Source organism: Mesocricetus auratus, unplaced genomic scaffold, assembly GCF_017639785.1.
Source record: "Mesocricetus auratus isolate SY011 unplaced genomic scaffold, BCM_Maur_2.0 Super-Scaffold_100013, whole genome shotgun sequence".
Taxonomy (NCBI): Eukaryota; Metazoa; Chordata; class Mammalia; order Rodentia; family Cricetidae; genus Mesocricetus; species Mesocricetus auratus.
The window spans coordinates 29,797,329-29,824,389 of record NW_024429196.1 but is presented as its reverse complement, the minus strand read 5'-3'; the positions used below and the strand labels follow the sequence as shown (position 1 = coordinate 29,824,389).

Below are 27,061 nucleotides of genomic sequence, written 5' to 3'. Positions count from 1 at the left end.
ACTGAGCTACACCCCAGCCCTCAGTTTCCTGTCTCTACAAAGAAGGCTAGAATGTTATCTGGGTTCCTTGGACTCCTTCTCTACTTTTCCCTCTAAATATTGATGGACACGGAAGAGTCTTGATTATCTAAGACTACCTAGCTCCTCCCCTAGTGCAATGGTTCTCAAATCCCTTTCACAGGGGCCACTTAAGACCATCAGAAAACACAGATAGTAAACTTATAGTTACAAAGTAGCAACAAAAATAATTTTATGGTTGGGGGTCACCACAACATGAGGAACTGTTTTAAAAAGCCACAGCATTAGGAAGGTTGAGAACCACTGGCCTAGAAGAGTTTCAATTAAGGAACAGCCACCAGGGTCTTGGCCTCTGGTTTTCACTGGCGGACCATGGAGAGCCAAACAGTCACATGGCTCCTTTAAAATCTACTCCAATGGAAGGTCTAAGGAGGAATGGAAACAGCATTGTGCCTAGCGTGAGGCCAGTTCTCATCCTGACTCTGTGGTGCAGAGTCTATGTGGTAGCGGCAAGCCTCAGTTTCCTCATCTGTGAACTAAGGGTCACGTGTCTGAACCCCGCCCCATTCACATCTCCTAGGACATATTAAGTGAGGTTTTCTCTTTAAACATGTCTCCAAAGCACTTCTCAGTGCCTACCATCATCTCCTAGCTTCCTTCTGCTGGCTCCTTCCAGCTGACCCCCTCCCCTAGCTCAGTCCATACCAGACCACGCCCTCCTGTGTACACACTTCTGCTTTCCACTCCCTGAGTTCGGGGAACTCTCATGTGATCAGGCCTCTACTTTCTACACTGTGGCTTTTGCTGCCTGGTAATCCAGTTCTCTCGCTCTCTCTCTCTCTCTCTCTCTCTCTCTCTCTCTCTCTCTCTCTCTCTCTCTCTCTCTCTCTCTCTTTCTCTCTCTCCCAGCCACAGCCTACTTATCAATGAATGCTCCAGAATCTGAAAAATACCTGGAACACAGTGAGGTGTCCAGTAGACACTGGGCACATAAACGTATAAACTAGGAAAATGTAAGTGATTTCTTACTGAAACACTCTGGACACTGGAGTATTTGACCAACACAAACAATGATAATGAGCTGTGTGAGCAGCCGGCTAACACTGCTGTCAGATCTCACTGAAGCACAGGGCAACAGATGAACTCCAAACCACCTTCTGTGCTTGCAAAGCAGTTTCTGGCCCCCGATTTCCAATGGGAGGGTTAGCAGGAGGGAGATGCAAGAGAAGCTGGAATCAGCCGGAATTAATATCAGTAATGAAACTGTCCAAAGACGCTGCTTCTCCGCTTACCTGTGGTCTGGGTTCTGCTATTGTTTGTCTTCTTCTGTATTTTAATTAATGAAGCAAGTTGCAAGGGCAGGAGGGGAAGAAGGAGGTGACTAGAGGAGGGAGAGGCAGGAGGAGTTCCAGTCTCCCGAGTACCTGTCATCTCTGTGACGTGGACAGCTGGCTCCAGTTGTATTTTAAATGAAATCTCACCCTAAAGTAGATACCACATCTGGGATTACGATCAACCCTGTGATCTGTCACTTATATATATGCACAGGGGAGTGGAGCGGTTTCCATAGAGAGGAAATATCACAGCCCACTTTCGAACAATACCAGAGAAGACGAAGCTGCGACCCCGAGCAGTCAGAAGTGCAGAGGAACTGCCTGGAGCAGCCCTGCTGGCCCTGGAGCTGCGCCCCTCACCCTGAACATTTCCACTCCAGAGCAAAGTCCACTTACAGGTAAGGCTGTTCTTAGGGACTGACTTATGAAGTGTAAATGTGTTTTCTCTCAACAAGGGCTGAATGCTAGACAGCTGAGAGAGAGTTGATACTGGCCCTCGGTGGGAGCTCATGGGAAGGGAGTGCTGACCTCCATGACCAGGCTTGTTTTAAATCAGAAGAAACTGGTACCAAAGACACCAAGGGCAAGTTTTTCGGGGGACAAAATGACTGTTCCTTTGTTAGTACACAGACCTGCTTTGAACAGGTGGCAGATCCAATGCAGTTTGTTCAGACTACACACACACACACACACACACACACACACACACACACACACACCTCTTGTTTCTAGATAACAGTCCATCTATGAACACAAAAAGCAGTCTTTGGTGATAGATAACAACTAGGTGGGAATACCAATGCTCAGAAACTGGGGTTCCCAAATTTCATGCTGCCTCAGAGCAGTTTTTCCCTGTGACATCTCCTTCCCTTCCCTGGCAGGCTGGGGTTGGGGGATGAGTTACTACAACAACCCTGAGAACTTAAGAGAGTAACCCAATACAACATGAAATGTGAAGAATCTCTCAGCCCAGAATCCTTTGCATCTTGCAATGCTGGGAATATGAGGGGTTCGGAATTGAGGAGCAATAGCTCAAAGACTATCACCTGCCAGAGCAAGGGAGCGAGGAAGCACATAGAGGGATGTTCCATGTCTACCTTTATGGTCATGCTTCCTTAGAATTCCATTTGTTTTATCCTTTTCTACACAGCTATATAAAGGGGGGGTGAGCCTCTTCTAGGAATGAAATAGCTAAGACACACCCATGACTCATGACAATTGTATCCTCAGTCTTTGAGTCTGTTATCCATAAAGCCTCACTTTCCGTGTACAGGGGAGTTGCTTAGATCTAGATCTAGGTTGGAGAGTGTTCCACACAAACTATTCCGTAGGTAAAATGTTTCAAGAAGCTTCATCCTATAATATTTGAAATGTTGAGTGTTCCCTAAGTTCAGCAGCATGGATTTATAAAAAGTTTTTAGCTGGCTCTTTTCCGTGTTGAGTGTCTTATCTGTGTTTGCAGACACTCTAGATCCCAGAGGTCCAGCTCTGTCTTTATCACTACATTTGGGAAGCTGTGGAATCCACAGTTTCTCTGTCCTGTTCTTTTTCATGAGTCTGGCCAGGTCCTTCATTGCCTAAAGTTGTCTAAAGTGATTGTATCTCTTTAAAGGCCCATAGAGAAGAAATGGTAAAATAACCCCAAAGAACTTTAGACATCTGAAGTTTTTTTAATGTACAGATTTACTCCCCCCCCCCAATCTAACTAACCTGAGCTGGGTGTTTCCATAGGAAGGAACAGGGGAATCTTGAAACTTCATGTTGCTTTAGTGAAGGTGACTGGTCCTGAAGAAGTTAACAGGAGAAATATGTTCAAGGACTATGCATTACCTAGGGAGCAGGGGCATCTTTTTTGTAGTTTTGCTTGACTTTGATTACTTGTTTATTTCCACTTCTCAAAGCAGAGTCACACGTAGTCTTGGGTTGCCTGCTACTTCCTATGTAGCCAAGTATGACCCTGAACTCTGATCACCCTGTCTCTACCTCCCAGTACTGAGATTACAGCCATACACCACTACACCTGACAAAGAGTATTTTTCCTTTGATTCTATAAACCTCAGAAAAACAAGAATAAATCATTGCAAGAAAATCCCTGAGCAGAAATGTGACTCTGTCTCCCAACTCCTAACCTCTACTTTGATAGTAAAATTACAGGGCTAGAGTCAGACTTCTCTGTAATGTACAATAGTTCTGGAAACTTGTCTTTATAAAAACTTCTCATCAGTGTCAAGGATGACATTTCTTTGTCACCCAAAACACCCACAGTCTCTCTCTCTCTCTCTCTCTCTCTCTCTCTCTCTCTCTCTCTCTCTCTCTCTCTCTCTCTCTCTCTCTCTGTCTCTGTCTCTCTGTCTCTGTCTCTCTCTGTCTCTCTGTCTCTGTCTGTCTCTGTCTCTCTCTGTCTCTCTCTCTCTCTCACACACACACACACACACACACACAGACCCACATGAAATCCCATACAAGATAATTGCTCACAGACTATCTTATGTATCATTCAGACATCCTTGGCCTTCTCTCCATGACTTTCTTCTTTGATGGAAATACAGAGTTTATTTTTAGAAAACTGCCCCCCCTCCTGTGTGTATGTGTGATATACAAACGCACATACATACATACATACATACATACACACACACACACACACACACACATTCAGCCTCTGGGTTAATTACTCGTGTAACTGAGGTGAGCAGGATACAAATTCTGAGGCGCTCCATGGAGGCCAAGCTATAGCAAGAAAAAACTTTTAAAGTTTTTCTTGGAAAAACTGTAGACAGTGATGTTGGCAGAACTTTTTTCACGTAAACACACATGTGTGGTTTCAAAATAATAACAACACACCCCTGTAATACATAATAGCATATATCCGCACAGAGAGAATACATCCAAAAGAGAACTGAAAACATGTTCTACCTCAGGGAAAATTAACTTCATTAAGTGCCTGAATGCTAATCTGCACGTCAGTTTATATAACAAATATTTATTGAGGATATGATTCAATATAAACCTCTGCTGACCCTATCAGCAACTACCAAGGATCTCAAGAACCCCCGAAGAACCACAGTGGGGGGGGGGATCTCTATATTACAAAAAGTTGACACACCACAGAAGAACTAGAAATGTCAAAGAAACGCAGAGTTTGAAGTGACCCAATTCAAAGGTGCTGGCTTGTAAATTCAGGAGTTACTTCACACTGAAGGAGCAGCCAGTATTGGAAGAGTCAGTGCCAAGATGAACTTGAACACAAAATATATTGAATTTTCAGCAATACTTGTGATTCTTGTGTAAAACTCCAAACTGGCCCCTGCCTCTATGCTGAGAAGTTTTAGGGAGAGCAGGTGGAGCCTCAGAATGCAGGAAGGGACTCATACTAAGTAAAGGCTGTGTGTGCCTTGGTAACCCTCTTCAATATACACTCACTCAGATTCTGGCTAGCTCTAAACTGGTGCAACCTCTTTGGAGGAGGACCTCTTGCTTTCAAGAGGGAAAGAAGAAAGAGATCATGACAAAGAGACCCTCAGACTCAGTCCTCGGACTTCACGGGTGAAAGTGGGGCTCTTGGGCACTTAGTTCATCTCTACAAGGAACCAATGAATAGAGCAAAAGAACAGAGTTTCTCTACAGCTTTCCCACCAGCATTAACACTTTCTGGACTGTTGTCTGTCTTGCTTTGTTTTTTTAATTCTTTCAGGATTAAGAAGTCACTTAAAATTACTCGCAAGTCTGAAAATGTCTTCAAGACAGCAGGCATTCACTAATTCTATGCAGAGCTAGCTGGGTCCTCAATGCATAGTAAAGCCTAAAATCTGACTATTGAGCACAGTGTGTCTTTGTTCCCAGGGATCAATGACACAGCTCTGTAAAATATTCCTCCAGGAACTCCAACAAGCTTGTTGCTTCTGTTTGAATCAAGTTCTTGGTGGTAGCCCAGGCTAGCCTCAAACTCACAAGCTTCCAGCTTCGGCCACTTGTGTGCTATTCAAGCTGGTGCCACCACCACACCCAGCTCTAGAAATCCCAATGATCACAGAGAAGAGCTGAACTCAATAGAAAAGAGAGGGCCCGCAGCATGAGCATCACCTGCAGGTGCAAGTCCTCAGTCTCAGCACCAGGATCGTGCTGTGTGATCAAATGATCTTTTCGTGGGCTTTTGAAGCACTCTGACTCTGAGCATTGTACTGACTTGAACTAAATGCAAGGCAAACCAAGCCTGAGTTGACTGTGCTGAAAAGAGAAACATGCAGACAAAAACTGTAAGCCAGAGAGGGACTGTGACAACCATAATTCTCTGGAGGACCATATTATTGATTCGGAATACCTGGCATGCTCATGTGTGTAAAATGCATGACTGCAGACTATGCCTCTGCCTTCTAAGATGTAGAGATTACTTATGTGTGAGCAGGATGAAGCAGCCTAGTGAACAGCCGAGTCAGCATGTGGTTAGAGCACACATTTCATACACTGGCATTTCAATCCATCCCCTTAACTTTTGTGAGATAGTTATTGCCATCCATTTGTCCAATGAGGAAACTGAATTTCACAGAGACTAAGGAATCTGCCCAAGGCCTTCAGGTAAAGGACCAGATGGAATCTAGGCAAATTTCTGTCTAATTCCAAATGTGTCCTAGTCACCATAGCCTGTGGCATGCTTATATCTGATCTGTGTACGTATTTGGATTATTTAAAGCAAGGTTCGTGTATTTTGTCATGAAATCCTAAAAAAATGTTTAAATGCTTGTGATGCTAAAAAAGGGGGGAGCAAATAATAAGTTATTTTAAAAGTAAAGAAAGGTGGCAGCTACAATGTACACCTAGGAAAGGAGAAACTTTTACATGGAAACAGCAGTGAGTGCAAGGGATATGTATATGCATATGTGTATGTGTGCATGTGTGTACATGTACCTATGCATGTGGATGAATGTACCTGTATGTATTATATAGATGCACCCGCATATGTGTGTGTGTGTGTGTGTGTGTGTGTGTGTGTGTGTGTGTGTGATGAATATGTGTGGAGCTTACAGGTTTCTTCAGAGAACTGAACTCAGGGGTAAATGCACTATGAGCTGGGGGTGGTGGCTTTTATATATATATTATCCCAGTACTTGGGAGTCTGAAGCAGAAATGTGGGGCTAGTCTGAGCTACATACTGAGTTCCAGACCATCCTGAGTTTAAGAGTAAGATTCATTTTTATAGCCTAGGGAAGTTTGGAGTGGCCTTGGGTCCATTCCTACTCACCAAATTGTAAAGGGCATGGTCAAGGTCATGTTGGAATTAAGGTGATTTAGAGATCAGGCCTCTGAGTACATGGGCCCTGCCACTGTACACCAAAACTGCAGCTAAGACACTGTATACCATAACTGCAGCTAAGTCACTGTATACCATAACTGCAGCTAAGTCACTGTATACCATAACTGCAGCTAAGTCACTGTATACCATAACTGCAGCTAAGTCACAGTATATCATAACTGCAGCTAAGTCACTGTATACCATAACTGCAGCTAAGTCACTGTATACCATAACTGCAGCTAAGTCACTGTATATCATAACTGCAGCTAAGTCACTGTATACCATAACTGCAGCTAAGTCACTGTATACCATAACTGCAGCTAAGTCACTGTATATCATAACTGCAGCTAAGTCACTGTATATCATAACTGCAGCTAAGTCACTGTATACCATAACTGCAGCTAAGTCACTGTATATCATAACTGCAGCTAAGTCACTGTATATCATAACTGCAGCTAAGTCACTGTATATCATAGCTGCAGCTAAGTCACTGTATATCATAACTGCAGCTAAGTCACTGTATATCATAACTGCAGCTAAGACACTGCACACCATAACTTCAACTAAGCCACCATACACCATAACTTTACCTAGGACACCATACATCATAACTGTATCTAAGACACTGTACACCATAACTGCAGCTAAGTCACTGTACACCATAACTGCATCTAATGAACCAACCTTCCTCACTGCTGCATGCCCAGCAGGATCCTGGTGTTGTCTATTCACTTACAGGACATTTCTTGCCTTTTCAAATACTGGCATTAGAAAATAATTGCCCAAGTTTCATAGCTAGCCCAAAGTAAAGTTCAGGAGCACACCCAGATACAAGCTGTTGAAACGTGCACTACATGTGCACTGTATGCACTCAGGATACAGTGTGTTCTAATGACAGGTTGAGAACACACGTGCTGGCTCTCAGCATGTCAAGGGCCGCAGAACAGCAGCCACGGTTACCCTGTGAGGCATTTAGATAAACCCCAACAATTTCCACTTCAGTTTTTCTTGTGAATGATGGAGGGCTAGAATGAAGTTAACTCAGTCCATATCTTTATCTCTGGGTGGGATATAATGTACATCCACAGACCAGACAAAGGGGGCTAGGGTGGAAAGGGGATCAGCTCTTGTACACAGGAGGCAACTTTCTGCCCACTTTCCAATTGTTCTAGAGAACAAACACAGATAACTAATTCTGAAGACCAAGAAGGTGGCCACACACTTACTTAGTACATTTGCTATGTACTATTATTCAGCTTTTTGGGCCAGTGGTAAAGCTGAACCAAACAAGATAGAAACACCAGACTGGCAAATTCTCAGATTATAGAGGATGCATTGCTCTGACAAAACTCCTGATGTGAATTACTTAAGGGAAGAAAGGTTTATTTGGGCTCCCAGTCCCAGATGTTTCAACCCATCATGCCAGAGAAGAATAGAGAAGCTTCCCTCAGGATGGAGAGAATTCACACAGCCAGACAGGAAACAACCAGCCATGACATGCTTCCTAGGAACACCCCTGTCCCCTAGTGACCTACTTTTTCCTCCTTCTGAGTTTCCATAACTCTCTCCCACCCCGACAAAAAGCACCTCAATCAGGAAACCAAGCATTCAGATCCACAAGTGTCCAGGATGAAGTACACACCCAGACCAATCAGAAGCACCTGCTCAAACACAGAGGGTCCGGCTCTTTATTTTGATTCCCTCGTTCTAGGGAAGAAGAACCTGAGAATCGTTTGCAGTTGTAACAAATTTCCAGGTGATGCTCACACTGCTGGTCTGGGGGTAAACTTCGAGAAGCATCTCAGAAGAATATTAGAAATGATCTATTGGCCCTTACTCTGTGTCCTTCCAAGACCTAAGTCCCTCTCACACCTATCTCCACATTCTTCTTTTCTACCACAGGGAGCAATGCTGATGCCCACTTACTTCCTGCTGCTCCTACTGCTGCTTCTGGGGGCCCCCGGGACAAGCCTCTCCCACAAGTTCTACAATGCTGGGCCAGTCTTCAGCTGCCTCAACACAGCCCTGACTGAGGTCAAGAAGAACAAGCTGGAGGATGTGCCTTCGCTGAGCAAGAAGAGCTTCGACCACCTGCCCCCACAAGACCCTTCGGGAGGAGAGGGGGAACAGAAGCATGGCAAGAACAAAAGAACTTTTGCAGGTGCCGCACGTGGGAGTGGAGCAGGAAGCATCCGGTACAGATACCAGTCTCAAGCACAGCACAAGGAGAAGCTGTACCAGGACAAGGCCAAAAGCGACCGGGGCACCAAGTTCACTCTGTCCCTTGATGTTCCCACTAACATCATGAACATCCTCTTCAACATCGACAAGGCCAAGAATTTGCGAGCCAAGGCAGCTGCCAATGCTCAGCTGATGGCACAGATCGGGAAGAAGTAAAGCATAGGCCAGGTGGGAGGGCAGCACATGAGGCAAGAGCTCCAGGGTAGACGGTGAGGGAAACTGAGGGCGTGCCCTTGAATCTCAAAGGACTGCTGCGCCCCTCCGATCCCCTCTTGCTTCCAACCTGATTTCCCTTGTCCCCTGTACATATACACTTAAGTTCAGCATTGCCCGGCCTGTGCAGATGATGGAGGTTAGCATCTCTCCCTGTATCATGTGTTTTCTTGCACCCTGTGGCCCTCCTCTTCAAGCTCCTTCCTGCTGTCCACGTGTCTAAGAAAAGACAGTCGAGGGCCCCCACCCCATTCCACCCATGCCTAGGCAGGTACAAGGAGAGGCACAGCTCACCTACCAAATATGGCCCCTGTGTCCCCATCTGGATTAAAGTCAACAGCTTCTTGAACTTCTGTGTGTCTCTACTTTTCTTCTTTCAAACTGATCTTAGAACAGGAACTGCTAATGGGGGATGTTGCTGAGGGGTCAACTGGCCATACTTCCCAGGAACAGGGTCTGCTAAAGAGTAAGGGAAAGCTTGAGAATCGGTCACCTTTTGTAGTTCCATCTCAAGACATCTCTGTAAACTGGTCCCACAGAAGCAGCATAATTTGGGATTTGTTTCAGAGTAGGCATCAGGCTATGGATGAGCAGAAGGACATAGCATGTGGATTTCCTCCACAGTCCACTAGAGCATGGGACCACTGATTTCTCTGTTGGGTTTTATGTGTATGTGTGCCGTATGCATATGTATAAGCATGTAAACATTGAGGGGCACCTGTGTGTTGGTGGATGTACCTACATGTGTGTGTGCATGGTGAAGCTAAAGATTGATGCAGTTGTCTTCCTGAACAGCTCCGCACCTTATATACTGAGGCAGAATCTCTTATGTGAAGCCAGAGCTCACTGACTCAGATAGTGTAGTTATCCAGCTTGCTCTGGGGATCCTGTCTCCACCTGCCAGAATCTGAGATTATAGGAAGGCTACCATGCCCACCCAGCATTTTTATATTGACACTGGGGATCTAAACTCTTGTCCTTAAGCTTGCATGGTGTCTAAGTTACTTTCTATTGCTGTGATAGGACAGTATGCCCATGGAAACATATAAAAGAAAGCCTTTATTTGGTGCTTACAGTTTCCGAGGGTGAGAGGCCATAGTGGGGAGCATGCCAGCAGGCAGGCATGGCACTGGAGCAGTAGCTAAGAGCACACAATTTGAGACAGGGCCAAGAGGCAGAGAGAAAGAGAATGGCAAAATGTGTTTTGAAACCTGAAAGCTTATCCTCAGTGATACACTTTTCCCAATAAGACCGGTCCTCCTAAACCTTTCCAACTGTTGTACTAGCTGGGTACCAAGTATTCAAACACATGAGCATATGAGCCATTCTAATTCCAACCACCACACATGGCAAGTCCTTTACCTGCTGAGCCATCTCCCTGACCCCTTCACTGAACTCTCACTGTACCCACATACCTGCCCAGAACTGTGCAGGGCACTGTGTCAGATCCCAATGTTTCTGTGACGGAAGGGGAGCTTCTGCCGTCTGAAAGTCAAGAGACTAAATGAAGAAACAGAAGCAAATTTGGAAAGAAGCCAATGTTGTCACAATGCTACAAATGGTGAACTTGAGAGTGAGAGCAGTTGTGTAAAATTACATACATATCCATAGATTTATATGAAGAATTCAAAATGGGAATATTTAATGTGAACAGAATTTTCCCAAAACTGGACCACACTTAAAACTCTGTGGTCATTTACAGCAAAACTCAATGGCAGATTCTCAGAAAAGGAACCACTATCCTATTGACTTCAACACAGGAACAAATTATTAATATATAAAACCAGCTTCTGAGTGACAAACCATAGCACAACACACACACACACACACACAATGAACATCAACACCACTACCAGAGGTAAAGTCAAAATAAAAATGAAGCTGGAGTTATAGTCCAATGGCAGATTTTTATCTAGTTATGTGCAAGGGCTTTGATTAAATGCACAATGCATGCAGAGAGAGAAAGACAAAGACGGAGACAAGTCAGTCCTGTAGACCCAGGGCTACAGGATATCCGTGACACACGGCAGCAACAGGATGTCCAGGAAGAGTCCCAGTGAGGACCCAGCATCGATGGTGCAGTAGAGACCAAACCAGTGATTCTTTGATAAATGCCTGCATGTAAACTTACATGGATAAGGGGATTTACTGCATGACTCACTGTGTCATACCGCAGCTTCCATGATGGTATTTCCCCTTCGTCCTTTTTTCCTTTCTTCTCCCCCTCACCCCTTTTCTCTTAAATTTTATTTTGTTTTATTTTGGGATGGGGCAGGAGATGAGTAGGATGAAGAAGCATGATGTGAAAGACACGAATAATAAAATAAATAGATAGATAAATAAATCAGCTTAGAAATGTGGCTGAGCCGGGCGGTGGTGGCGCACGCCTTTAATCCCAGCACTCGGGAGGCAGAGGCAGGTGGATCTCTGTGAGTTCAAAGCCAGGCTGGACTGACAGCCTCCAAAACAACACAGAGAAACCCTGTCTCGTAAAACCAAAAAAAAAAAAGAAAGAAAGAAAGAAAGAAAGAAAGAAAGAAATGTGGCTGAACAATTTAGGCATGGCACAGTGGTTTCTTTGAGGTTTCAGCATTTAAATGAATTTTATCAAAATCTTAGGCTTTCACATTCTCTCACTCTAATCGTTGAGTTGATTTTTATTTTTATTTTCCCTATTGACATGTGTAATCCCTAGCTCCTCAATCAGTACAGATATAATTACTTAAGATGAGGTCATACCAGAGTAGCATGAGCCTTAATTCAGTATGACCAGTGTCCTGTGAGAGGGGGAATGTTGGCCATAGAGGCATGCAAGTAGAAAATACAATTAGAATATTGATGTTATGTCACAAGCCATCTGTGAAGTGGCAGAGTCACATCCGTTTGTCTGTGAACTTTCTCTGAGTCAGTATTGCAAGCATTAGAAATACCCGCCATCCCCCCCACCTCACAGAGCCATCATGAGACTCAAATGAGTTGAAAATGCGGAGGGATCAAAAAGAGTCCCACATAGGTACCGGGGGTTAGCAGTATGTCCCCAACATGTGGGTTTACAGATGATGAAAATGTGCAGATAATTCATGAACTAGGAGGGTTGTCCAAATCTGAAAGTCATCACAAGATTCCCTTTTGGAGAGCTCCTATTCCAGAGTTCTGTCTGTCTGCACACTCAAACTCTAACTTGAGATTAAATAATGCCTCTAAGCACACTAGACCTAATGCCTTCAATGCATGGGGGTTGGGGAGGGTAAGAGCTGGCCGTATTTATAGACCACCATCACTTTTATCAAGCCAAACTTCACTTTTGTGCTGGGTAACTTTGGAGGACAGGCATCAACCATTGCCTCAACAGGAGGAAGTTTCTGGTCCTCCTGCCCTTTCCCCATTCCAAGGAAAAGAGAAGCACCCATGAGGAATAGCCTCACCAGCTACAGGAACATAGCAATTTAACTCAGCGGTAAGCTGCTATGGCTAAACAACTTTCAGTTACTCTAGCGGTCCTAGTGATCAGTCGGTGACCACGGGAGCTTTGAGTGCCCAAGAATTAAACACTGTTCTTGGAACTTCTATGAGCTCTTGACAGATAATAGCTTGCCATTTTTCTAAGACACAGTTTTTGAATTATCTTCCAAGACAAATGTGCATGAACAATTGAATTAACTGGTAAGGAAGCCCCACAAATTACCCAGTGTCTGTGGCCCCTCAGAAATGGTGTCACTCTCTAATAATGGCCATGCATCCTCATAGAATTAATGGTTTCAAGGGGGTGGCTTAGGTTTTCTTCCATCAAGCAAAAGGAAATTACGAATTAATGCAGAAATGCATAAACATTTCAGGCATCCCCTCTATGAGCAGCTTTTGGTCCCCATGTCTGGTTCAAAAACGTGCAACTGTGACATGGACATGTGAGAAAGTGTTAAGAGGGGCCCTCAATTGGATGCAATTCATTCATTATGCTGTATAACACACTTCTTTTTTTAACTTTTTCATGAATCTTTTTATTTATTTAAGTTAGAAACAATCTTGTTTCACATGTCAATCCCAGCTCCCTTTCCCTCCCCTCCTCCCCCACCTCCCCACCAGGCCCCCCAATCCCCCACCCAATCTCCACTCCAATCCCCAGGAAGGGTGAGGCCCTCCATGGTGGATCTCCAGAGTCTGTCTTTTCATCCAGGTCCCACAAGAGTCCAGGCTGAGAGAACATTCCTCATTGATAACACACTTCTTATTTACATTTTATTTACTGTGTGCATGTGCACACGCAAGCATGCGATCCCATCCAAGAGACCTTACCTCAGTAAATACTGGAGAGAGTGGTTGAGGAAAACACATACGGCATCTGTCCTCCACACACGTGTGCACACATGGGAACATCACTTGCACACACACATGCTTTCCCAAGTATGAGTGCACATACGCATATAGGCAAACACACCACATACATACACATGAGAAAAGGCAGCCCAGACTTACAAATAGTGGGATTCACAAGGTTTATTTAAAATTTTAAGAAACAGTGTTCATTTGAATATTGCTATGTTGTTAAATTTTAAAACAAAATAAAACCTACAAATGTTATTCCATGGGGAGGAGAGAGGGAGGGAGAGGTACGGAGGGAAAGAGAGAGAGAGGGAGGGGGAGAGTGAGAGACAGAGACAGAGAGAGAGAGAGAGAGAGAGAGAGAGAGAGAGAGAGAGAGAGAGAGAGAGAGAGAGAGAGAATGTACTTCACTAGTGCCCTCCAGTGGCTAAAGAAAAAAGCTAACAGGTACATTAAAGGAAAAAAAGTAACTGAACTGTAAAGCACTCTGTAGTATATGCAAAAGGAAGAATCATCAACTGTTACTTAATATCATACTTTAGAATGGAGAGAAATTCCATAGCACAACTCTGCTATCCCTAAATCCTGGGTCAGAGTGAATGGAGGCTCTAGATTGCTGTGTTTATTCAAAGAGGACACAGGACAGTAGAATTCCAAGGTTTCAGGCAACAAGTGATCTTTGAATTGTATTCTGAAATACTAGTCACATCACTGGCCACAGGACAAGTATATACTAGAAAATGGGTAGAGACTACCTTGGTTGGAACGTATGAGACCACTGGGACAGATAGGAGTGGAAATGTAGTTGGTATGAGTTGGGAAAGACACTACCTGCCATGTGCAGAATTTTGTGCCGTATGTCTAATAAATGGTGGGTTATTAAATCCTGAGGCAAGGGAGCAAGATCAGGCAAGCTGTACTTCAGAATTCTCAGTCATGGGGCAACGGGAGGGCCTTAGGAAGACAGGAAAGCTGCTAAGAGGAGGGTGTTTAATGGCTCAAACAGGAAGAGGTAGACTGAAAAAATTACTGAAGCAGAATCAATAGTAGCTGGTTCTATACAGAATATAAGAAATCAGGGAAAGCAGTAATAAATAAGAGTGTTGTTTAGAATCTGTATCAGTGGCAAGATAATGACACAAAGAGACATAGGAATCACTAAAGGAAAAAGTATTTCAGGAAAATGGTACATTTTTAGGAAGAAAACACTTAAGTGTACACAAAGCATCTTGGAGAATGTATCTCAAAAGTAAAGTTCATGTAAGACTAACAGAGAAACAAAACTTAGAGATAAGAGTGTGGACAGTCACATTTCAGGTCATGTGTCTGTGAGATAAATAATGAGAGAGAGCCAGAAAGGACTCCACTGGGGAAAGACTGTGGAAGAGGAGTCTGATGGAGCACTCAGTGCTAAACAAGACATCCATGCCATCCCCTTTAAGACTCGGGGAGCACCTCAGATGAGCGAGCAGGAAGAATATAAGAGCAGATAGATAGGGAGCAGGGCTGCCGAATGCCACCCTCTAGGCACTGGAATTGCCATTGCTTTCTCTACTGTGATAGACTCCGTCTGCTTAAAGCACCAGCCAAAACAAAGCCTTCCTTTACGTTGCTTTTGTCAAATATGCCCTCATAGCAATAGTAAAAGGAACTAATAAAGCCTTCTGGGGTTGGAGAGATGGTTCAGTGGATGAACGACTTCGCTGAACAAGTGTGAGGAATAGAGTTCAGATCTCCAGATCTCCAGTATCCACAGAAATGCCAACTGAGCACAGTTGCCCACCTGCAATCCCAGTGCCTGAGAGCAAAGACTAGCTAAATCAGTGAACTCCCAGTTCATGGAGAGACCTGGACTTAGCAAATAAAGTGAAGAGAAATTGAGAAAGACATGACATCAGCTTTCTGGCTGCCACATGAACATGCCCACATACCTGTACTCCTTGCAGACATACGAACATGCACACATGCATGCACATACCACTTACACATATACACATGCAAAACAAATACAACCCCCATCCTGTACAAGTCAACTGAAGAGGGGAATACATAGTTTCTTACCTGCAGGATACTCATACCCAAATTCTAAAAATACCAACAGTATTCTTGTTTATTTGTTTGCTTGCTTGTTTGTTTGAAAAGCAAACTAATGAATTAAAGCCCACACTTGGAAAAAGGAAAAGAAATATTCTGAAAGCATTTGTGATTTAATTAATGTATAATACATAGATAATAGAGAAATAGCATTCGTAATCTGTGTTTTCCACCTTAGATACAGGAAAAGAAAAGCAGAAACATTATGGTTCCATAATTGCTTGGTATTATGTGGTTTCTTTTGGAAGGACGAAGAATAAAGTCTTTTTACTGTGACATAAAAACTGATAGCAAAATAGCTCTTCCTAGGAGAGACCTAGTAGTTCAAATGACTGTAATCCTCAGAAGGTTCTCAATTAGCAGAGCTGAATTCTACTCTACACAAGAAAATATGACTATTGTTCATATTGATGTATTTAATTCATGCAGAATTTGGGATCTTGCTGATTTGACTTTTGATTTCCTTTTATTCATTAGGCATATAGTAGCTTGTAAACACAACATGCCTTTTTAACTCAGCATTCGTTTACATGGTCATCTTTACATCAAAAACTCAGCCCCACTTCCTCATAATCTTTTTCCAGAGCAGCCAGATCTTCCCTGGCCTCTATAAACTCCCCTTGTTCCATGCCTTCTGTGATATACCAGTGCAGAAATGCCTTCTTGGCATACATGAGGTCAAATTTGTGGTCTAGGCGAGCCCAGGCTTCCACAATTGCTGTGCTATTGCTCAACATACACACAGTCCGTTGAACCCTGGCTAGATCCCCTCCTGGCATCACTGTAGGTGGCTGATGATTGATGCCTACCTTAAAACCAGTTGGACACCAGTCAACAAACTGAACAGAGGTCCTTGACTTCATGGCTGCAATTGCTGTATTCACATCCTTAGGGACTACATCTCCTCTGTATAGGAGGCAGCAAGCCATGTACTTCCCAAGCCGAGGATCACACTTGACCAACTGGTTGGAGTACTCAAAGCAAGCCGCAGTGATGTCAGTCACAGAGAGGTGCTCTTGGTAGGCCTTCTCAGCAGAGATGATGGGGGCAAGGGTTGTGATGGGGAAATGTATTCTGGGATAAGGTACTAGGTTGGTCTGGAATTCAATTAAGTCCACATTCAAAGGCCCTTCAAAGCGGAGTGAAGCAGTAATGGAAGATAACAACTGAGCTAACAATCTGTTTATGGTAGCATATGAAGGCCGTTTAACACCAAGTTTATGATGACAGATGTCATAGACAGCCTCATTGTCCACCATGAAGGTACAGTCTGAGTGTTCTATGGTAGAGTGAGTGGTGAGGATGGCATTGTAAGGTTCTACTACAGCAGTGGAGATTCTAGGAGATGGGTAGACAGAGAACTCCAATTTTGTCTTCCTGCAATACTCTACTGATAGTTGCTCCATCAAAAGAGATGTAAAGCCTGACCCTGTGCCTCCTCCAAAGCTTCGGTAAATCAAAAATCCCTGAAGTCCACTGCATTGTTCTGCCTGTAGAAAGAGCATACAACGTGAAAATTCCACCAGACATATTCAGAGCTAGTGAACTAAACAGTAATAGTAGAATATAAGTTCCCAAGAACAAAAGATTCAAAAGGAGGCTGGGAAAGGGCTCCATCGATAAAGCGCTTGCCTTATAAGCATGCAGTTCTGAGTTTGATCCTCAGATGTTACATTGAAAAAAAAAAAAAAGGAAAGGTGGTCATGGTGTCATATAGTTATGACCCCAGCACTGAAGAGGTGGAGGCAGACAGATCACCAGGGCTTGATGACTAAATCTAATCCAAGTTGGTCAGGACAAGGTCATATGAGACCCTGCCTCAAACAACAAAGGGAATGGAATCTGAGGAACAACCGGCAAGGGATCCCCTGGTCCCCACACGCACCTATGTACACAAGTACACACAGGAATACACACTTTAAAGTGATTCGGAATGGCCTCTTTTGCCATTGTCATCTACACAACAAGCATAGCTACTTTGAAATGTACCTGAATGATCCTTCTGGAGTTGGGGAAGGCTCTAGAGCTTCACTACTGCTTGAACGGTTCTAATTCCAAACTTCAAAATACTCCAAATCCTCTTTGTTTTTGTTTTGTTTTGTTTTTTGAGTACTTATATGATGCCACTAACAGAAATTCCATATCATAGCAATGGGTAGCAGTCAACACACAGACACACTAAAAGTACTGCATGAAGTTGCCCAAAGCCTATGACTATAAAGGTTATTTGAAATTTCAATGAATTTTACATTAGACTTGTTGGATCCTCTAAAATTCATACATATATATTTATAAATGAATGAAATTGTGTGTGCATATATATATGTATACATATATATATGCAAATATTCCAAAACCTGGAGAAAATACCCATCCTAGTAGTTTTAGTCCCAATTATTCAGATAAGGAAGGCTCAGCCTATAGAAGCCGTTGGCTATCTTTCATTGTTTTCCATGAATTTACCTACATATTATCTGAAGGTTTCATCAATAATAAAGAAGAGAAAATGAGAAAAAGTAAAATAAAATCTCCTCCACTGTAGACAAAGGACCTCTTAAGCTACACACTACATTCAGGATGATATGAAAGGCACTGTGTTACTGGTGATTACACCAAGCCACTTACATAACAAATGATCTGCAGGTTCAAACCCTCACAGAACTATTAGAAAGAAGAGTAAGTATCCTTCACAAAAGTTTTGCCCTTGTCATCTTCATAAGAAGTAGGGACTATTGGACAATAATACAATTTAGAGAGCTTTGAAAGTCTCTACTAACACACACACACACACACACACACACACACACACAATCACACACCCTGCAATAGTAGAAACAAGGGTAAAGGGGAGTCACCTGGCAATTGTAAAGGCTTCCCATGTAACAGTGTAACCAAAGCCAACACCAGGAGGCCCAGGATGAGAGGGTTGGGGACGGAAGGTGGCAGCAAGTCAGGCTGGCAAATGCCACCACAAGATCACCGGTATCCAACATGACCCACGCATAACTGGAGAGGAACTACTTGCCAGCTTTCGGATCCTTTCCAGCACAAGCTCGATGGCCTCTGAGCCCACAGAATAGCGACCTCGTGCATAGTTGTTTGCAGCATCCTCCTTTCCATTCACAAGCTGTTCTGGGTGGAAGAGGGAATGGTACTTCCCCACACGGATCCCATCTGCAGAGAGGGAGGTGCGGTCAGTACTTGCATTCACTTTAACTGCTGCCCCCTTTCTAACTCTGATAGGTCCCTCTATCCTTTTTCCCAGGTTATGGCAAAGGAATGGAATTTATTCTGCAGAAATGGCTTTTCTTAGTCTAGTAAAACAAAGAAGTCTTCTTGCTGGTGTTGTTAGGCAAGGAACTGTGTATTCCAAAAGACCTTGAACTTTTCATCCTCCTGCCTCCACTTCCTGGGGTTGGAATCAGAGATGTATACCACCATATATTCTTTAATGTTGAACTTAGGAACTGATTACAGGATTCCTGCATGTTGGGAAAGCACTGTAACAACTTAACTACATCCCCAATATTTGATTAGTTTTTATTTGTTCATAACACCTTGCAGAGCAGTACTTAGCCTATATATAAGAATTTCCTGCATTAGCCTTTTTTATCCTAATCATTTAAATAAAACTTTTAATATTTTCATTATATTAACATTCATTGGCATCAGTTCACTTTGTTCCATCAACTTATTTTGTATCCTAACTCTATTCTAATAAGGACATCAACTCTAATCTGGTATAGACAGATTGCATTTTTCTAGTAGAGCAGACTGCTTTCCAAAAATGGTCACAAAACATTTTCTATTACACATTAAAAGGTGTAGTAGGGTTCATATCCCTTCCCTCATGTCTTCATAGCTATCTTGACTCATTGAGAACAGATGAAATGGCAGTATGTAACTTACAGGGCTGAATGACAAATGGCATGAACATCTTCTGCCTTGTATCCATGGGATACTTGGTCTTGGCACCTGACCATCCATGCTAGGACCAGGTCAAAGCATCTCAAAATAGCCCATGTGAAGAGGGCGCAAAGCCCCAGCAGCACCCATGGCTCAGGGCTCAGAACACCAACTTGACATGTAGGTGAGTGAACCACTATCCACGTGAGTCCTCTGGCTCTCACCTGAATCTTTGAATCTGGAATCATGTGGAACAGTGAAAATTTGTATCTTCTAAAGCCCACCCAGATTACAAATTCATGAAGAAAATAATGGTTGCTTCTGCCTTACACCATTGCATTTGAAGGGAGTTTGCTGTATAGGAATGGGTAGCTAATATACATCAGATCTGGACCTACCCTGCTCTCTAGATGCTCTCTTAAGACAGTGCCTCCTTTCTAGCTCCAGTATCTCTCTAGATGCATTTTAGAAGTTGTAGGTCAGGATATTGAGAAGTCTGTCACTGTTAATTATAAAATAGCATTTGGGCCATCAAGATGGCAAAGTGGGTAAAAACTTGTTACAAAGCCTGGCATCTTGAGCTGGATCCCTGGATGTGCATGGTGGAAGGAGAGAGACTGAGAGACTACTGTTTCAAGTTGATTTCGTGTGTGTGTGTGTGTGTGTGTGTGTGTGTGCGCGCGCGCGCGCGCGCGCGAGCACAAGCAAGCAAGCAAGTGGGAGGAGGAAACAGACAGAGAGAGAGAGACAGACAGACAGACAGACAGACAGACAGACAAAGACAGAGAGGAAGGAATGGGGAGAAAGTGGGTGGGGGAGGGATGCTAGAAGGAGAAACTGAAAGGAAGAGAGGAAGAAGGAGAGAGAGACAATCAAATATATGTAAATTTTTAAATAGCATTAGCTTCCCCCATAATTTTAAGATTTATGTGGTACCTTGTTTCTGTGGAAGACAATGACAAGTTTTCAGGTTCTTTGCAATAGCTTCTAATTTTGCTCTCAGACCCAGGAAAAGGATTTAATGTTCTGCTGAAGTATGTGGATGGAGAAATTAGGAGTTCTATTTAGTTCATTTCACAAGAAAGGCTATTTGGGTATGTTCACTATGGTACAGACTGAGGTCGGGGAAGGTCTACATGATCCTGTTTGTATAGATGAGCACACTCTCTTAATCTCACCTACCTGGTTTGTCTGAGTTGGGGCTTTGCTAAGGCACTAGCAAGTCAAATTTAGATTACCTATAACAGTTGGTTCTAGGTCCATGAAAAGTGCTCTGGGCACATGCTTTCCGGCTCTTGTCTCATGAAAGAAAGTATCTAAAGATGCACTCCTATGTTCCATCTTAGTATTTTCCAAATGATCGTGTTGACTGTCCAGAATGAAGCCATCTGGCTGGATTCCATGTTCCAGGCAATATAGTTCCCAGCAAGCATCCCCAATCTGGACACCAGCTTGACCAATGTGAATGGAGAGACACTCCCTCTGGAATAAGCCACAGTGAGTTACAATAGAGTAGGAGCCTAGATAACATAAGCACTACTGTTTACGAATGACAAAGACCAAACTAGTTTAGGAATCACAAGGGAAGTTCATTGTATTCTAAAGCTGTGGTTCTCAACCCTCCTAATGCTGTAACCCTTTAATACAATTCCTCATGATATAGTGACCCCAACCATAAAAAATTATTTGTTGTTACTTCATAGCTGTAATTTTGCTACTGTTATGAATCATAACATAAGCAAGGTTTTCTAATGGTCTTAGGCAACCTCTGTGAAAGGGTCATTCACCCCCCAAAGGGGTCACAACCCACAGGTTGAGAACCATTGATCTAAAGTATTCTACAAAAGGGCCAGTTAGGTATCTCTGCAGGTAAAAGCAATTGCCAGCTGCATAATCCTGGCACTTGGAATATAATCCCTCAAACGCACATACAAATGGAAGAAGATAACCATCTCCACAAAAGTGTTCCATGAAAACCAGATTCCAAGGAGCAGCCACATTTCATGGAAAACTGAACCAAGATCTAAAATGGTGCTTAAATTCTTTCATGCTGGTGAGTCAGCTTGGTGAAGAAAACCATTTGTCTTGAAAGCCAGATGACCTGAGCTGGAATCCTGGAACCCAGGTGAAGACAGATTTGAGAGAACAGACTCTACAAAGCTACACATTGAACTCCACACATGGCTGGTGACATGCACATCCTCATATAGTCACATCATACACTCACATGTGCACATACACACAGTAATAATAAACAAGATAAAAATGTCTTAAAGTGTTTCTACGCTATAGAGTGCCTACTACTGTGTTCTGGATAAAGAATTGAGTTAAAACTCTATATGTATAGTCTTATATATCTTACACATAACTATAATTAAGGGTAAAATGCAGGTGTCATAAATGGATGTTTACGTCAGGCTAAGTTACCCAGAAAAAAAGTAATTAGTAAAGAATAAATTTTAAATTGACCAGCTTTGTCAAATAGTAAAACTCATTGCATGCAAACTAAAGATATTATCTCTTCATGCCTTGAAATTTTGTTTTTCATATGTGCTCTCCACAAGAAAGAATATTCTAAGGTTAAAACTATTAGAAATTTTCACATATTTTTCAAAACAAGCAAGTCATTGTTCATGAAAACTGGAGGTCAAAGAATGGGTTAAGGTGCTTGTCACCAAGCCTGAAGAACAGAGTTTGATCTCCGGATCTGCATGGTCAAAAGAGATAATTAGAAGTGTTTAAAGTTACCTTCTGACCCCACACCAATGCCCTGAACCCTCCACACACAATAAATAAAACAAATGTAATAATTTAAAGAAAACCCCATCATATGCATAATTATATAAAGAATATTTTGTTAAATGCTTTTTAAAAATACTTTTTGTTTTATTATTTTGTGTCTCTGTATGTGTGGGAGTTGAGAACTTCAGATAGAAGACCCACAAAACAAGCCTTTGAGCAAGAGTAGCCACATCTCTGAACTCTGGGTTTGATTGAGAGAACCTGACTCAGTGAATAAAACAGAATAATAATTGAGGATGTGTCCTAACATCAACCTTGGATCTCCATAAGTACATAACCCACCATACACATGTCAACACACACATTCAAAACCACCGTGAGCGGGCACACACACACACACACACACACACACACACACACACACACACACACACACACAAACACACACACTGAAAAAAAAGAAAAGAAATTAATGATTACATAAACTCTAGCTATTTCTGAATAATAGGGTTTTTTCTTATAGAAAGGTTACTCTTTTCATCTGCCCTCATCTGCATTCATTATTTTTCTTAAAGTAAAGCAACTTTTTAAGTAGTTGAGACAGACCATGTGCCTTAGTTAGGGTTTCTATTACTGTGACAAAACACCATGACCAAAAAGCAAGTTGCAGAGGAAAGGGTTTATTTGCCTTACACTTCCACATTGCTGTTCATCACTGAAGGACGTCAGGACTGGAATCAAACAGGGTAGAACCTGGAGGCAGGAATTGATCCAGAGGCCATGGAGGAGAGTTGCTTGCTTCTCGTGGCTTGCTCAACCTCCCATCTTACAGAACTCAGGACCACCATCCCAGGGATGGCACCACCCATCATGGGCTGGGCCCTCCCCCATTGATTACTAAATGAGAAAATGCCTTACAGCTAGATCTTAAGAAGGCATTTCCTCAGGCTCCTTATTGAGGCTCCTAGCTTGTGTCAAATTGACACACAAAACCACCAGTACACCATGTTAAGTACTTTTTAACGGAGAGAAAGAAAAAGTTAAATCCTAGAAATCTACAGCAATATCTGATGGTGAGCTGCTGCATTTTGATTGCCAGTGGTCCTGGACCAAATCTGTCCTGCCCTGCCCTGCCTTCTGCTTCCTCAAGTCCTTCAAGCTACTTGGCCTTGTAAGCTGAGGCACAACCACAAAAGACTGTCTCAAAGTCTGAACTGAACTATGGACCTCAGAACTCTCAATTGCTGGCCAAGCCTGTGTGAGTGGGAAGCCAGAGGATAAGGTCAAGAGCTCTGACCTGCCACACCCCAGCTCTGACCTGCAATCTGATCTGGACTCTGCCATGCTCAGCAGCGTCAAAAACTTGTTGTTTGTCTTGACTGACATTGACAATACCGTAGACTTCTTCGCTTCATGCAAATTTCAGGCTCAACACTTTGAACTTCATCTTGTTTCTTTGTGTGGCTCTCAATTTCTGGTGACTACAGCTGTGATCTTAACCTCAACATCACTTAAAACAAACTAATAGCCCTACATCTATTGGCATATGACAATCAAAACAGTACATTCCATTATGAACAAGCTTCGTAAATCCTTATCTGCAAAGAACAATTTCATTCCTCTCCCCTCCTCTTGGACTTTAAGAGCTATAAATACATTAACCAAACCAGACCTTTGCCCTCTTTAAGATCAGTTTCGAAAGAGGGTTGTTCATTGTACCCGAAAAAGGCTTTTAGTCTACAAAATTCACATGCAGACAGCTCCCAGTAACTCCCTTCTCCAGCTGTCAGTTGTCATAGCAGGAACTCTATGGAGAAGCATATTCTCTGACAGTAATTCACAGTAAAAACAATCACCAACAGAAATAAATTGCTGCCCTTCATGAGCTGAGAAACACAGTAAATAGTACCATTCTTTCTCAACACATCATAACTTAGCCTGACAAGCCCTGTTCTTAGCTATAGAAGCATCCAACTTTGCAAAATAGCTGCGTCTAATGGTATGGAGGACTAGATTGACCTTATTCCTCTCATAACCTCTGCCATCTTTCAAAGCTCTCTCTTAGAACATTAGTCACAGTGATAAATAGTCTGAGATTGCAAACTATCCTCTCAATGTCAACATCAATAAGTCCTAGAACACTAAGAAATGTCCTTCCAAAACTGATTTGAGTTACTGAGAAAGGATAATTTTCAGTTAAGCTTTTAGTATGAAGATAGCTGTAGATTCATATGTAACTCTAAGAATAATCAAAAGACCTTCCATACATACCCTTTACTTATTTGCAAGATGATCTCAAACCCAGAATGCTGGTATTAATCCAATCAAGACACAGAACGTTCTACTACAAGTATCTTTCATGTTGAAGCCATGGTTCTTACAACTTAAGAACCATATTTACTTAAGGGTAAATACAACTTAAACAACCCTAATGCTGGAGAAAAGTCCACTGGGGCAAGACAAAGAAGAAAAAGCAGTTTGAAAGGTTGCTTCCATTGAAGAGTTCAAATTATAAAATACCAAAAAAACTACTGTGATTTCCACATGGGCTAAGAAATAAATGAAAAGTGGCTCTTAAAAGGTAGCCCCAAAACAGAACTGCTAGAATTAACTATATTCCTTCTCACAGAGAGCTAAAGAGAGGGTAAAGAAAATGCTGTGCCCTTTATCCTGCCACACATTTGTGATTTAGTAACGAGTTAGGGTGGAAAAGTACCTAAACACAATCTACGAAATCTGCCACCATCCCAAATCAACACCATTAGTTGCATATTGTACTCACTTACCATGCTGATGAGAAGGTGGCCCTACAGCCCTGCCTGAGGTAATGACTGAGGAGCAGTCATTCCTAGCTCAGCCTTATCACTGGGCCCGGAAATGACTCCACTTGAGGGTTGAAAACATTCTTCACTTAAAGTAACACACCCAATTTTTAATTTTTCAGTTCTCTGATGGCAACATAGCCATATTGTGCCTGAGCTAGCAGTGTTGAAGTTTGTGTCAACTACAGTTTAGTCTCCTAAACTGGTGACAGCTTACCCTCAATTGCTTCTAAACTATATGTATGTTGAATATAATAAATTACTGTGTGTATGTGTGCACAGGTGTTTGTGTGGGTGCACTTTCATGTGTATGTGCACATGCGTGGAGGTCAGAGGACAGCCTCAGGTACCGGTCTTCAGGGTCACCCACCTTGGTTTCGTTACAGGGACTCTCCCTGGGCTGGCGCTGGCTGATTAAGCTGGACTGGCCGACAAGGGAGCGCTAGAGATCTACTAGCCTTCACATTTGCATCACTGGCTGTGTTAGTCAGTGTCCTATTGCTGGGAAGAGGCACCATGGCCAAGGCAAGTCGTATAGATGGAGGCATTTAACTGGGGCTTGCTTACCGTTTCATAGGATCGGTTTGTTAGCTTGGAGGGAAGACTGGTGGCTCACAGGCAAACAGGGTGCTAGAGATGTAGCCACGAGTTCTACATCCAGATCCACAGGCAGCAGGCAGAGAGGAACTCTGGGCTTGGAACGGGCTTTTTGAAACGTCAGTGACACACTTCCTCCAACAGGGCCAGATCTTCTAATCCTTTCAAGCAGTGTCATTCCCTGGTGACCAAGTTTTCAAAGCCATGAGCCTGTGAGGGCCATTCTTATTCAAACCACCACACTGGCGTAACAAGTTTGAGGGGGATACAACTAGGGCTCTCATGTTTGTGCATTAAGCAAGCACTTTCCTTATTATCCTCCCAGCCCTCACAAGTGTCTTCCAAAGTTTTTCCTCTGATATTAAGAATTGAGTCAGCATTAATGGGGAAAACAAAGACATATGAGTACCACTTGCTGCAATAGTAAATCAGCCTGAAACGTGTTGGGAACCAAACTTTGGTCCCCTGCAAGAGCAACCAAAGCTCTTAGCCCCTGAGCCATCTATTCAGCACCAAATCAGCTCTTTCTGTTTCACAAGTGTCTTCTCCTTGAATAAAGTTCAAACCATTTTAAACACAGACAAAACTAGACACATTAAGTGTGATACAGACATAGATCAGTCTTAAAACTTAGGGAAAACAAAGAATCGTTTTGCTTTGTGTTCTTTTCCCTTTTATTGAGACAGGATCTTACTACGTAGACCATGTGAAACTCAAGTTCACAGTCATCCTACTTTGGCCTTTAAGTGCTGAGTTTGAAGCTGTGCGTCACCATGCTTGGTCAGATACACATTTTTACCATCACCTCTCACACAGACACCTCATCCAACAGTTCTCCTAGACATGAGGGGATTTTCTAGACATTTGCTATTATTTTGTTAACACAGTAGTTTTTTATGTTCATTTTCTTTGGGAAGCAAATTCAAACTCATAAGACTTTAGGGGAGCATTTCTCATACAAACTACTAAAGTCCTCTAAGTGTACTTTCCTTTTGCAATTAGTTGCAAGGCCTTAGGCTAAAATTGGGGCTTTCAAATGAAAAAAGACATATCTGCTGTGTGTGACAGCATCAGTGTCTGTACCAGCTCCTGGTCTAGAGTTCCAGCTGACAAGCCATCTACTCATGGCAGATCTCACAGCTCCAACAATCACGCAAAATAAGACCTTGAAAGAAATCATATATCCATACAATACTGGTTTGGACACACTTGGTAGCTATGCTTAGGTCTTGAAAGAATGAAAAAGAAAAAGTAACAGCCTGGTGCTTACTATTATAATTGCCACCCTTCTCCATTCCTTTCTTATGTAGGTTTCAATAAATGGGATATCAGTGTCCATACTGTGTGGGTGTGGTCATGTACGTTATGTGTGTGGTTGCCCATGTAGGTAAGAAGACCTGGAACTAGAGTTACAGGCAGCTGTGAGCTGTCCAATGTGGGTACTGAGATCCAAACTTGTATCTTCAACAAGGCCAACAAATATT

The 27,061-nt window shown here is 42.8% G+C and overlaps 2 protein-coding genes across 7 annotated transcripts in view; one reads left to right on the top strand and one right to left on the bottom strand.

Moving 5' to 3' along the window:
• Positions 1–25,019, bottom strand: part of Tubal3 (tubulin alpha like 3) — a 34,026-nt gene extending 9,007 nt beyond the window's left edge. For 3 of the 6 annotated variants that reach the window (XM_040755557.1, XM_040755555.1, XM_040755554.1), the window contains exons 1-4: positions 24,945–25,019; positions 20,655–20,898; positions 18,536–18,684; positions 16,320–17,000 (exon numbers count right to left, since the gene is read on the bottom strand). In XM_040755557.1, coding sequence (XP_040611491.1) covers positions 16,320–17,000; positions 18,536–18,684; positions 20,655–20,898; positions 24,945–24,947 — 1,077 coding nt within the window. In that variant the 5' untranslated portion in view covers positions 24,948–25,019. Of the gene's footprint in view, positions 1–13,575; positions 17,001–18,535; positions 18,685–20,654; positions 20,899–22,851; positions 22,955–24,944 lie in introns of those variants that run through there. The other 3 variants (XM_040755553.1, XM_040755556.1, XM_040755558.1) reach the window with 3 other exon arrangements.
• Positions 1,408–9,445, top strand: Ucn3 (urocortin 3). Its single transcript, XM_005071742.3, has 2 exons — positions 1,408–1,750; positions 8,545–9,445. The coding sequence occupies exon 2, from the start codon at positions 8,551–8,553 to the stop codon at positions 9,037–9,039; it is 489 nt and encodes a 162-aa protein (XP_005071799.1). The 5' UTR covers positions 1,408–1,750; positions 8,545–8,550; the 3' UTR covers positions 9,040–9,445.
• Positions 25,020–27,061: the final 2,042 nt, after the last annotated feature.